Source organism: Mastomys coucha, unplaced genomic scaffold (assembly GCF_008632895.1).
Source record: "Mastomys coucha isolate ucsf_1 unplaced genomic scaffold, UCSF_Mcou_1 pScaffold21, whole genome shotgun sequence".
Lineage (NCBI taxonomy): Eukaryota > Metazoa > Chordata > Mammalia > Rodentia > Muridae > Mastomys > Mastomys coucha.
In genome coordinates this window covers 16,144,181-16,156,512 of record NW_022196904.1, presented here as the reverse complement: position 1 = coordinate 16,156,512, position 12,332 = coordinate 16,144,181, and the positions used below count along the sequence as shown (strand labels likewise).

Here is a 12,332-nt window from a genome sequence, read left to right as displayed (position 1 = left end):
CCGTGAGCACAGGCACGGCACACTCTCTGCCGTGAGCACAGGCACGGCACACTCTCTGCCGTGAGCACTTACTTTACTCCTTGAGACTGTGTTGGCTGTCGCTGGTGTTCTGTGCTTCCACATGGAATTCTTTTGCTTTGTTTGCTTGGTTTTTCTCTGTGTGGCCCTGGCTGTCCTGAAACTCACTCTGTAGACCAGGCTGGCCTCGAACTCAGAAATCCGCCTGCCTCTGCCTCCCAAGTGCTGGGATTAAGGGCGTGCGCCACCACCGCCTGGCTAGAGTTGACTTTTTTAAGCTTTTGCCACTGTGGGATGGAGCCCACTTCGGCTCTGCATGAGTTCATGAATTCGGTTTGCAAACATTTTGTTAAGAACATTTGTGTCTGTGTTCATCAAAGATGCATACTAGAGCTGAGCCACACAAGAATTCGTTTCCAGCAAACAGAAAGCTCTTGTGTTACAGGCGTGTTTTAGGGTGCGGCACCCCACCCCAAGGAACAGATTTTTGCCAGTTCACAGTCTCAGGGTACACAATGTGATCGAATATCCTGCAACACCCTATGTTTTCTCTTGTCCAAGGCCCACAGCTGTGACTAGAGCAGTCTACTGCATAGGAGAGAGGATTCTGTGTCAGTCCTGGGCTTAGAGACATGCTCTCAGTTTACCTCCATTTACTACAATGCTGTCAGTGAGTTGCTCAGTGAAACCCTTTATTATTTTGAGGCCTGTTCCTCTAGTCGTAAGGTCTCCAGAACTTTTTATCATGAAGGCATGTTGAACTTTAGCAAATGCCTTGTCAGAGTCAACCAAAATAACTATGTGTGGTTTCTGTCCTAGAGTGTTGATAGTGGATCACATCTATTGATCTGCAAGTATCAGATCTTGCCACTCTGGGATGAAGCCCACTTGGTCATAACGTATGGCCTTCTTCATGTGTTCATGAATTCAGTTTGCAAACATTTTTGTGAAGAATGTTGGCATCTATGTTCATCAAAGAAACGGATCTGTAGTTTTCATCTTTTTGTAGGGTGTTTATCTGCTTTTCGGGTATCAGGATAATACTGGCTTTCTACAATGAGTTTGGGAGTGTTCTTTCTGTTTCTACTTTATGGAACAGGTTAAGAAGGACCGTGGTGAGGAACAGGTTAAGAAGGACTGTGGTGAGGAACAGGTTAAGAAGGACCGTGGTGAGGAACGGGTTAAGAAGGGCTGTGGTGAGGAACGGGTTAAGAAGGGCCGTGGTGAGGAACAGGTTAAGGAGGACTGTCTGTGGTGAGGAACAGGTTAAGGAGGACAGTGGTGAGGAACAGGTTAAGAAGGGCTGTGGTGAGGAACGGGTTAAGAAGGGCCGTGGTGAGGAACAGGTTAAGGAGGACTGTCTGTGGTGAGGAACAGGTTAAGAAGGACAGTGGTGAGGAACAGGTTAAGAAGGGCTGTGGTGAGGAACGGGTTAAGAAGGGCTGTGGTGAGGAACGGGTTAAGAAGGGCCGTGGTGAGGAACAGGTTAAGGAGGACTGTGGTGAGGAACAGGTTAAGGAGGACTGTCTGTGGTGAGGAACGGGTTAAGAAGGGCCGTGGTGAGGAACAGGTTAAGAAGGGCTGTGGTGAGGAACAGGTTAAGAAGGGCTGTGGTGAGGAACGGGTTAAGAAGGACTGTCTGTGGTGAGGAACAGGTTAAGAAGGACTGTCTGTGGTGAGGAACAGGTTAAGGAGGACTGTCTGTGGTGAGGAACAGGTTAAGAAGGACTGTCTGTGGTGAGGAACGGGTTAAGGAGGACTGTCCGTGGTGAGGAACAGGTTAAGAAGGACTGTCTGTGGTGAGGAACAGGTTAAGGAGGACTGTCTGTGGTGAGGAACGGGTTAAGGAGGACTGTCCGTGGTGAGGAACAGGTTAAGAAGGACTGTCTGTGGTGAGGAACAGGTTAAGGAGGACTGTCTGTGGTGAGGAACGGGTTAAGGAGGACTGTGGTGAGGAACAGGTTAAGGAGGACTGTCTGTGGTGAGGAACAGGTTAAGAAGGGCTGTGGTGAGGAATGGGTTAAGAAGGACCGTGGTGAGGAACAGGTTAAGGAGGACTGTCTGTGGTGAGGAACAGGTTAAGAAGGACTGTCTGTGGTGAGGAACAGGTTAAGGAGGACTGTGGTGAGGAACAGGTTAAGGAGGACTGTCTGTGGTGAGGAACAGGTTAAGGAGGACTGTCTGTGGTGAGGAACAGGTTAAGGAGGACTGTGGTGAGGAACAGGTTAAGGAGGACTGTCTGTGGTGAGGAACAGGTTAAGGAGGACTGTGGTGAGGAACAGGTTAAGGAGGACTGTCTGTGGTGAGGAACAGGTTAAGGAGGACTGTCTGTGGTGAGGAACAGGTTAAGGAGGACTGTGGTGTGGAACAGGTTAAGAAGGGCTGTCTGTGGTGAGGAACAGGTTAAGGAGGACTGTGGTGAGGAACAGGTTAAGGAGGACTGTCTGTGGTGAGGAACAGGTTAAGGAGGACTGTCTGTGGTGAGGAACAGGTTAAGGAGGACTGTGGTGAGGAACAGGTTAAGGAGGACTGTGGTGAGGAACAGGTTAAGGAGGACTGTGGTGAGGAACAGGTTAAGGAGGACTGTGGTGCGGCCTTCTTTGGAGGTTTGACAGAACTCACATTGAACTTGCTGAGTCCTGCGTTTTCCCTTGAGGTGCTTTTTACTGACAACTTCTATCTCAGTGCTTGTTATAGGTCTGATGTGGACTGTGTGTGCAAGTGTGCAATTGTGCCAGTGTGAGAGTGTGCATGCACATGTATCCCGTCAGGGCTTCATTTTGGTACGTGGTATGCTTTTAGAAAGTCTTGCATAGCTGGAGAGATGGCACAGTAGTTAAGAGCACTACCTGCTCTTCCAGAGGACCTGAGTTCAATTCCCAGCAACCACATGACCGTTAAAAACTGTCTATAACTCCAGTTCTAGGGGATCTGACACCCTCACAGATATAAATGCAGCCAAAACACCAACAGATGTAAAAATAAGAATACATCATTTTTAAAAAAATTTAGTATTGGAAAAAGATTTGATATAATGCTGGGGTGGTGGTAGTGCATGCGTTTAACCCCAGCATTCAGCAATCGGGAGGCCGAAGCAGGTGGGTCTCTCTTGAGTTGGAGGCTAGCCTGCTCTATAGAGTGAGTTCTGGGACAGCCAAGGCTACACAAAGGAACCTATCTCCAAACAAAGCAAAACAAAAACAAAAACAAACCCAAACAACTAACTGAAATAGAGACAGAGAAAGCTTTTCAGAGTGTGAGCATTCTCGGTAATCTCTGGCAATGCTCTGTGTCTCAGTGGAGTTAGCCGTAACTACAGCTGGTCTCTAACGTTACGGACTTGCAGCCTCACCTTTCTCTTGTCAGAGGAGCTAAGGGCTCCTCTTTTGTTCTTTTGTTCTCAATGTCATTTACCTCTTCCCTTATTTCATGCTGCTGCTTTCATTTTTTGAGTTCCATTGCTTGTGTGATGTCTCTTGGCTTGCTCGCTTATTTCTTTCTTTCTTTCTCTTTCTTTATTTATATGAGTACACTGTAGCTGTCTTCAGACACGCCAGAAGAGGGCATCAGATCTCATCATGAATGGTTGTGAGCTACCCTGTGGGTGCTGGGAATTGAACTCAGGACCTTTGTAGGAGCAATCAGTGCTTTTAACCATTGAGCCATCCATCCCTCCAGCCCAACTCTAGGCTTCTTTAACATTTACAGTTGTTAGCTTTCCTGGGGAGAGTGCCTTGGCTTCTGATAGGATGTGATTCCTTTACATTTGCCTCTAGGAATTTCATTTGCTCTCTGATTTTCTGGATGACACACTGTTCATCCAAACGTGTTTAGATTGCAAATGTTTTTGTAGTTTCTATTGTTGACTTCCACTTTTATTTACTATAATCTTCAAAGACTTCTCTGTCATTTGAGGCTTGACTTGTGTCCCCTCTGGTGTGAGTGATTTTGGAGAAGGTTCCATGTACTGCCAAAACCAAAAAAATCTGTTGGGTGGAACATTCTGTACATATCTGTTAAAGTCCAGCTCTTCCACAGTATACTTGAGCTCTCAAATTTCTTTGCTTTATGGTTTGGAAGACCTTTTTGGTTTGAGAGTGGGGCGTTTGTTGGTGGGGCTAGAGGATGGCACATGGTTAAGAGCCCTTGCCAGACACTGGAGCTTGACTCCCGGCAGCCATGTTGAGCAGTTATGTAACCCTGTGTCCATGGCATCAGACACCCACATCTGGCCTTCAAGGTCCCTTGCACACAGAGGGGCATACTCCACACAGGCACATAGACATAAATAAAAATAAAATACATTTTTGAAAAAGTTCAAACCCCCATGAAGTGGAAACTTCTAGTTTCTTTGGAAAGTTATGTCCACGGGGGTTTTGTTGGGACACACAGGTGAAAGGGTGTCGTGCTAAAGCAGACACATGAAAGAATGTTTTCCTAAAGCAGACACAGGTAAAAGGACGTTTTGATATAGCAAGCACGTGAAAAGGGCCCATGATGAATGAATCTAAACAAGACCCCACAGACAGAAGGGGACAAGCACTGAGCATCGGTTTGGTTTGTTCTACATCCCCATTCTTCACTAACCACACACATGTATTGGCTTGCCTTACATAGCGTCGTTGAACTCAACAGAGTGGTAACTCTGTCATTGAGAAGAACCGCTTGTGAGGTTCCTGTAGCAGCTTGCTGTGTACACGGCCCCACCTAGGACTGGGTGGTGAGTCTTGTGGTTTCTTCAGGACTGCTGGTTCCTATGTGGTGTCTGCCTGTTGAGAGGACTGGCCTGCGGGTGCGGAGTCATGTTTTGTGTGGTACTGAACTGCTGAACAGGTCCACGACAAGTGTGAACACCCCCCAGTGACAGAATGACAGAGTTAACCCCCCCTCTTTTTTTTTTGAGAAAGGGAAGAGGATATATGTGTCTGGCTGGACTGGAATTCCCCATGTAGACCAGGCTAGCCTTGAACTCAGAGATCCACCTGCCTCTGCTTCCCGAGTGCTGAGACTGAAGATGTGTGCCACCATGATTGGCCCTAAATCTGCTTGGTGTGGTTGGATGGAAAGAAGAAAGAGCCAGCTACCTGGTCCCCAGAGGTCATTTCCTGGTCTGACTGTAGTTCAGCACAGGCTGGTCTGACACTTAGAGGCTGCATGAACATGTTTCATTCTATGATGAGCATTGACTTGCTGGGGTTAAAAAAAAAAATCTCGCTTCTTCTTTCATTTCTGCTGTTAGGGAACATCCTATTTACCGTTTGTGACCACACTGTTTCTTGTGAGTACAAGGCATCTTGTACTTACATCACCCTTAAACTTGGGTACACAGCCCAAGGGTGGACTTGAACTTCGACCCTCCTGCTCTGTGTCCTAAGTGCTTGGCTTGCAGATGTGTGCTATCACAGCCAGTCAGCATGGTGCTGGTAGCTGATGTTAGCCCTTAATACATCCTAGCTGAGCACTCCACCACTGAGCTGGGTCCCCAGTGCTGGGAATCAGACTCACGGTCCTTCGTACATTGGGCAGTCTTTCTATCACTTAGCTACGCCTCCAGCCTTCACAAGGGACTCTAGGCAACTGCTTTTCCACCCAGCTGTACTCTCACATTGGATTTTGAGGGATACAGGGCTGTTAGAATGAGAGTTTTCTAGCTGGGTGGTGGTGGCTCGAGGCCAGCCTGGTCTACAGAGTAAATTCCAGGAGAGCCAGAGCTGCACAGAGAAACCCTGTCTAGAAAAACAAAACAAAAACATTTTTTTTGGTTTTGTTTTGGGTATGAGTGTTTTGTCTACATCTATGTCCATGTACCATGTGTGTGTCTGATTCTTTCAGAGCTCAGAGATCTCCTGGAATCTTTCTATCCTTTTTTTTTTTTTCTTTAAAATGGGGTCTTATGGGACTGGCGAGATGGCTCAGCAGGTAAGAGTACTGACTGTTCTTCCGAAGGTCCTAAGTTCAGATCCCAGCAACCATACGGTGGCTCACAACCACCCGTAATGAGATCTGACAGCCCTCTTCTGGTGCGTCTGAAGACAGCTACAGTGAATTGCGGGGCTGGAGCGAACGGGGCAGGAGTAAGCGGGGCTGACAGAGGTCCAGAGTTCAATTCCCAGCAGCTACACACATGATGGCTTACAGCCATCTGTACAGCTACAGTGTACTCATACACATAAAATAAATAAAATGGAAAAAAAGGGGGGTCTTATGGATCCCAAGCTCTTTGACCAGATAGATGGCTGTGAGGTGCCATAACTCCAGCACCAGGTTAGACCTTTAAAAATACTACAGTTACTCGTTTGTGTGGAGATTGGAGGACACCTTATGGAAGCTTGCTCTCTCCTTCCACCATGGGGATGGGTCCTGGAGACTTAGGTTGTCACATTTGGTGGCAAAAACCTTCACCCACTGAATCATCTCACTAATCTACTTCACCCAATTTTTTTTTTTTTAAAGGTAATTTATGCCGGGCAGTGGTGGCACACACCTTTAATCCCAGCACTTGGGAGGCAGAGGCAGGCGGATTTCTGAGATCGAGGCCAGCCTGGTCTACAGAGTGAGTTCCAGGACAGCCAGGGCTACACTGAGAAACCCTGTCTCCAAAAAAAAAAAAAAACAAAAAACAAAAAAGCAAAACAAAACAAAAAAAAGTAATTTATTTTTATTTTATGTGCATTGGTGTTTGTCCTGCAGGTATGTCTGTGAGAGGGTGTTGGATCTTGGATTTACAGACAGTTGTGAACTGTGGCATGTGGATGCTGGAAATTGAACCCAGATCCTCAGGAAGAGTAGCCAGTGTTTCTAATCACTGAGCCATCTCTCCAGCCCTCCCCTAATTTTTTAAAAACATTATTATTATTATTGAGATAATACTTCACTGTGAGCCCTGGAAGGTCTAAAACCTGTCTGTGTAGCCCACATTAGCCTCAACTCACAACCCTCTTCCCTCAGCTCTCCTGGGCTTTTCCATCTTAAAACACCTCCCCTAAAAAAAAGCCAAAATCCTCCAAACCCCAAAATTCAAAACAGGGCCTCAAAGATCCCAGGCTGGTTGACCTGGAGCTCACCATGTAGTTACACTTCTGCTCCTTCTAGGGAGCTGGCATCACAGGTGTACACCACCAAACCCAGTGTATGCAGTGCTGGGGATAGAACCCAGGGCCTGTGCATGCTGGGCAAGCGTTCTACCAACTGAGCCATTTTCCCAGTCCCTCCCCTAAATTGTATGGATCAGTCAATTCATGAACAAAGGACTGTGGACTTAAACTGTTCTGAGGATGGTAGAATGTTCTTGGATGGTGTGTGGAAGAGTTCTTAGCAGGCTTTAAGTTATGGGGAAACTGAGGCAGGATAGGAAGGACTAGATCCTGAGTTGAGAGACTTTGGGAGGCAGTAGGAAATGTTTGTGGAAGGGAGGGATGATGAATCATTATTTCTTGTGAAATGAGAGACCATGCTTCCTTACATGACAGCCAGGGGCAGCTTCTCTAGGGCACAAGAGCTTGTCCTTTGCTTCTAGACCTTGTGAGATGCCCCAGGAACTGCTGTTCACACTTCTGTTCACACCTTAGCCCTGGCTTTGGCATAGGCTGGTCCCCCACCCGCACCCCCAACCTTGCCTCCCTCCACACCAGCTCACTCACCACCTCCTCTTCCATCTCCTGTTCACCTTCTCCTCCACCCCTGATGAAAAGAGCCTTTTGCTTTTCGGCCATCTCATAGGTAGGCTGCATCTCAGGGTCATCCCGCAGCGTGTCCAGCTTGGGGTGAAACCATTCCCACTGCGTGGTGCGGTTCAGAGACTCCAGGATGGACAAGGGGTCTTCAGGGCGCTGGTTCAGGATCTTGGTCAGCAGGTTCACCAGGTGCTCATACCTGCCTCCCAAAGGAGGGGGAGGTGGGGGACACCAGCTCAGTGCACTGAGCCTCCTGCTGTTTTGTGCCTATCCTTTTTTCTAATGCTAGGGACACACAGGTGGGAACAGAAAATGTCCCTGCTCTGGTACAAGTGGCATTCTGATGAAAGACACAAATGGCTGCCTATAGCCAGGATGGGGAACTAAGCCCTCACTCCCTTCCTTCCCTGTGACAGTCTCACTATACGGCCCAGGTCGGTCTTCAACAAGAACTCTGACTTTATAACTTCTATTTAATATTGTTTAAGTGGCCACAGCCATTGCAATAAGGCATGAAAGTGGGAAAATGTATTAGAATAGAAGAAGCCACATTGTTGAGGATCACAGATAATACATGGGGTTGCAAGAAAGTTCTAGGATGGGGGTGTGCCTGGCATGCTGGGAAAGATGGAGGTTTAGTGTAGCTGGAGTGGAGAAAGGGAACGTTCTCTTCCAGGCACTAGAGAGCCACAGCAGGTCCTTATCATGGAGGAATGGAATTGGCTATGTGCTCTAGCCAGCCCATGTCATTTTCCCTTTACTCTTCCCACTGTGGTCCCAGACAGCAGCACCCTTCCAAGGCCTTGCTGGGCCCTATGTCTGAGCCACTGCCCCTCTTGTTTTGTGCAAGCTGCTATCCCAGGCCCCTCCCCCTGCCTGGCCACCTAAGTCCTTCTCACTGACCACGCCACATCTGACATCCATATTTCATTCTCTATAACACAGAATGGAAGGAAGGAGACAGTGGCTACAGCTCACTGACTCTGACAAGTAGAGGGTCCTGGGAACCAGAGGCATTGTTCCAGAATACTGGGTCTACCCCTTCTTAGCTGTGTGATTTTAAATAACCCAGCCTGTCTGGTTCAGTCCTCTTCCGCAGAAACAGGCTTAGTGGCTAGGACTAGATGTTAGGGTGGGTGTGTTGGGGCTGCATCTGCTCCTGTTGCTATTTCTTCCCCAACATTCTGCTAGGTTAGACATCCAGAGACCCCACATCTGAGGCAGCCTTGGCTAGAGCCCTTCCCAGTCAGCTGCCCGCCTTTTCCACCCTTCCCCTCCTCTCACAGGCTGAGGTTGCAGCTCACGCTGGTCTGCAGCAGGTAGGCCTTGGCATTCTGTATTGCCAGCTCACGAGGCTCGGGGTCAGGCACCTCTCCAACAAAGGGCATGAAGCCTAGGTCAGAGGGCTCTAAGTGGAGGGTGGGGTCGTCCCTCAGGTAGGGTCCGTGCTGCGTGGGCTGGCTGAATGCCTCTTCCTCTCTCGGGTACAAGTTCAACTGGCCCAGGATTCCGGAGGCTGAGTCTTGGTAGGTAGACTCCAGTTGTTCTAAGAGGCCCTGGCCCTGCGGGAACTGCTGCATCATCCTATCATCCAGGTAACCCTCTTGTGGGAACTCCATGGGAAAGCCTCGCGGGTAGCCTAAGGTCATGGACGGGTGGTACTCAGTGCCTTCTTCACCCTGAGCATCCTGGACCAGGCTGGACCTCTGTGGCCAGTTGGGTAGGCCAGTTCCCTGAAGGTCCTGACTGCCCCGACTGCCCTGACTGCTCCGACTGCCCCGCTGCGGAGGTGGTCGCTGCAACCCATCTTCCGGGATAGGTAACATAGGCTGCGAGTACTCTCGACTCCGTGCCCTTTCTGAGCCTTGGGAAGACCTCCGGGTTTGGGAAGGGTCAGGATTGGGCGGTGGTTCCCCCATGCCTCAAAAAAGTGTGTGGACCTGTTGGAGGAAGGCTAGCCAGTGCTGCCCTAGTCAGGACCCTGCCTGCCTGCCGTTACGTTATTAGCGCGGGGCGCCCGCAGGGTGAGAAACTCTGTGCGCAGGCGCTGTCTAGCACAGGCTCGACCTCAGGGTTTCTAACCTGAGCAGACACAGCAGCTACGCCCTCAGTGCCACCTCTTTATTTATGTTAAGGCAAAGCTCCAGGAGGCCCGGTCCCGCCCCTCCCCCCAAACTCCCGCAGCTGTCAGCTGTTCCCCTTGCTCTCGGGTTCCCTGGACTCTGGGCTGGAGGTCTTCAAGGCTTCTTCCACAGCATGGCTGAGGTTCTGAGGGCTCCGCTCATCCTTGGAGCTCGGCCCGACTGCTGCTGCCTCCTGGTGGCGGGAGAAGGCAAGAACCAGTGTGTCAAGAGCTTAGTTACCCACTCAGCCCCGTTCCCGGGGCTCTGCTCCTGCTTCCCTCTGCAGCAAATTTTTCCTTACCTTAGGTAGGGGCCCCTCGAGACTAGAGTCCAGGAGTGTGGTTTCAGCCAGCCCCGAGTCGTCGTCCATGCTGATGAAGATGGCTGGGGTCTCGCATTCAGGACCTTCCTCCCGGTATTCCATGACCTCCTCAGCTGGGGTGGGACCAGCTCGGGCTGCTGGAGCAACCGAGGGCGTCGAGGACACAGAGGCAGCGGGCGTTCCGACGCCTGTGGGCTTCTGTTTCTGTTCCTCCTCCAGCTGCCGCTTCAGGGCCTTCTCCTGAGCCAATCGCAGACCAATGAGGTCCTGAGGGGGCCGTGGGGCAGGGGCCGGGACCAAAGCCAGAGGCAAGGGCTCCAGGTCATCCTGGGGTGGGAGAGGCACTTGGCTCAGGAAGGTTACATCTAACAACCCCCACCCCACCCTCACGCCCCGCATCAGGGTGGAGAAAACAGCACTGGGCGCTGCTAAAAGCAGAGAGCACACTGCATAGACTTCCCATCCGGGTACAAAGGAGTGTGGGGTGGATGGCCATTCCCCTTTACCACGGACAAAATCTTGGGAGACTGTGGGTTTAATCACCGGGCCTCTTAGGGCGAGAAACACAGGCAGGTGGGCCACATTGCCCTCACCTCTTCCAGGGGCCCTGAAGATGCTTCCTTGACATCAGGCTCCTGCTTGCCACTGGCCTCCAGGATGGTCATAATGGAGTTGGGGATGTGTGCTTGCTGGGTGAAGGGAAAGGCAGCTCTCAGCATACCATAACCTAGAACCAAACCTTCCAGATCCTTCCAGCTCACTCGGCTCCACTCTACCACCCAGGTACCTGGTGGGGGGTGAAGGAGCGCACATGGGCCAACAGTGGCTCCCGGAGCTCAGGGCACTTGTCAAAGACTGCGCCAAGCTGCTGTGGAGGTAGCTGCAGGATGACCTGGAAACTCTGGGGCTTGGTGCGCTGGCAGCACTTGATGAAGCCCTCCCATACCTTGGGGTACTTCCACACCTGTGGGGCAGGAGGGGGCCGTTAGGCATAGGCCCAACCAGTCACCTCCTTCCTGAAGACACTGCCATGACCCAGGACCCATATGCTGTCACTTGACAGCTTACTCCAGGCTTCACACACCCGCCTACCCAGGAATTTGTTTCTCACAGGAAGCTACCGGGACAAGAAACAGGGAAAGGGCCCCTGCCTTCAACCCCAAGGTTAGCACAGCATCAACGTGCTAGGACAGCACCACTTCGTGTTTTCTCAGACGCCTTTGGCAGGCGCCATCAGCCACACTCAATAGGCTGGAAGATGGATGGGACCTTAGCCAGATGCTGCATAGGGACAGCCTGTGCTCTGACTCCAGCTTTGGCATGGAAGGTGGATTCAACGACTATTTCCACAGTATTTCTAAGACTTGGTGCAGTATGCTTGTAATCTCAGCACTTGGAGATTGCAGCAAGAGGATCATTACAAATATGAGTCATGGTTATTCTGGGCTACATAGCAAGACTCTCACCAAAACAATTCATCCTAATTCTAGTCTCTTCAAAGACAGGACGCTTTCAGCTGAGCTGTGTGCACTGCAGTGCCCTGGAGTGGAGTAAAGAGAGGCACGCACACCTCTCATATTCTCAACTGTTCTCAATGTCACCCTGCAGCCAGATGGAGGGAATGGTGAGGGAACACTCAAGCAGGACAAGTGCTCCAGAGATGGATCCTGTCTTCCAGGCACCTGAGATTTGTCCTACTATGGCTGACTGCCTGGGGCCAGGGCAGGTTACCTGCTTCATGATGAGTCGGGCCAGGATGTTCATGACGAAGCCCCCTAGGCGGGGGTACATGGTGAGGGACTGGATGACGGTCCGCATGAGCAGCATGGGCAGAGGACTTTGCTCCATCAGCTGCTGCATCACCACAGCTAGCACTTCCGACGTGTACACATTCCGCTCCGCAAAACACAGGTTGGTGGCTGTGAGGAGGCGGAGAGTGGCCTGTCCTCTCTCTGCCTGGATGTCCCCCACTAAGTGAACTCCACTCCCCAAGCTTCTCTACTTCTACCACAAAAGGCCCTTTATGAGGATGCTCAATGACTGTGCCCCTAGAAGACTGAGATAGGTGTATCCAACCCCTGGATAACCCACAGTGGACCAATCTGGAGGACACAGCCTCTTCTGGCAGAGAGCATTCTGCCACACCCTGGGACCTGCCCTAGCCTAATAATGGCTGTAACCTACTAAGGTGAGGGA

At 50.5% G+C, this 12,332-nt stretch overlaps 2 protein-coding genes across 3 annotated transcripts in view; both read right to left on the bottom strand.

Moving 5' to 3' along the window:
* The window catches only part of Rsph6a (radial spoke head 6 homolog A), a 22,582-nt gene extending 12,879 nt beyond the window's left edge, over positions 1-9,703 (bottom strand). For both annotated transcript variants that reach the window (XM_031385511.1, XM_031385512.1), the window contains exons 1-2: positions 8,976-9,703; positions 7,659-7,890 (exon numbers count right to left, since the gene is read on the bottom strand). In XM_031385511.1, coding sequence (XP_031241371.1) covers positions 7,659-7,890; positions 8,976-9,610 — 867 coding nt within the window. In that variant the 5' untranslated portion in view covers positions 9,611-9,703. The remainder of the gene's footprint in view (positions 1-7,658; positions 7,891-8,975) is intronic.
* A 94-nt stretch (positions 9,704-9,797) lies between these two features.
* Sympk (symplekin) overlaps positions 9,798-12,332 on the bottom strand; it is a 30,113-nt gene continuing 27,578 nt past the window's right edge. The window contains exons 23-27 of the mRNA XM_031385510.1: positions 11,868-12,055; positions 10,924-11,100; positions 10,730-10,825; positions 10,116-10,463; positions 9,798-10,007 (exon numbers count right to left, since the gene is read on the bottom strand). Of these exons, the coding sequence (XP_031241370.1) occupies positions 9,879-10,007; positions 10,116-10,463; positions 10,730-10,825; positions 10,924-11,100; positions 11,868-12,055 (938 nt within the window). The 3' untranslated portion in view covers positions 9,798-9,878. The remainder of the gene's footprint in view (positions 10,008-10,115; positions 10,464-10,729; positions 10,826-10,923; positions 11,101-11,867; positions 12,056-12,332) is intronic.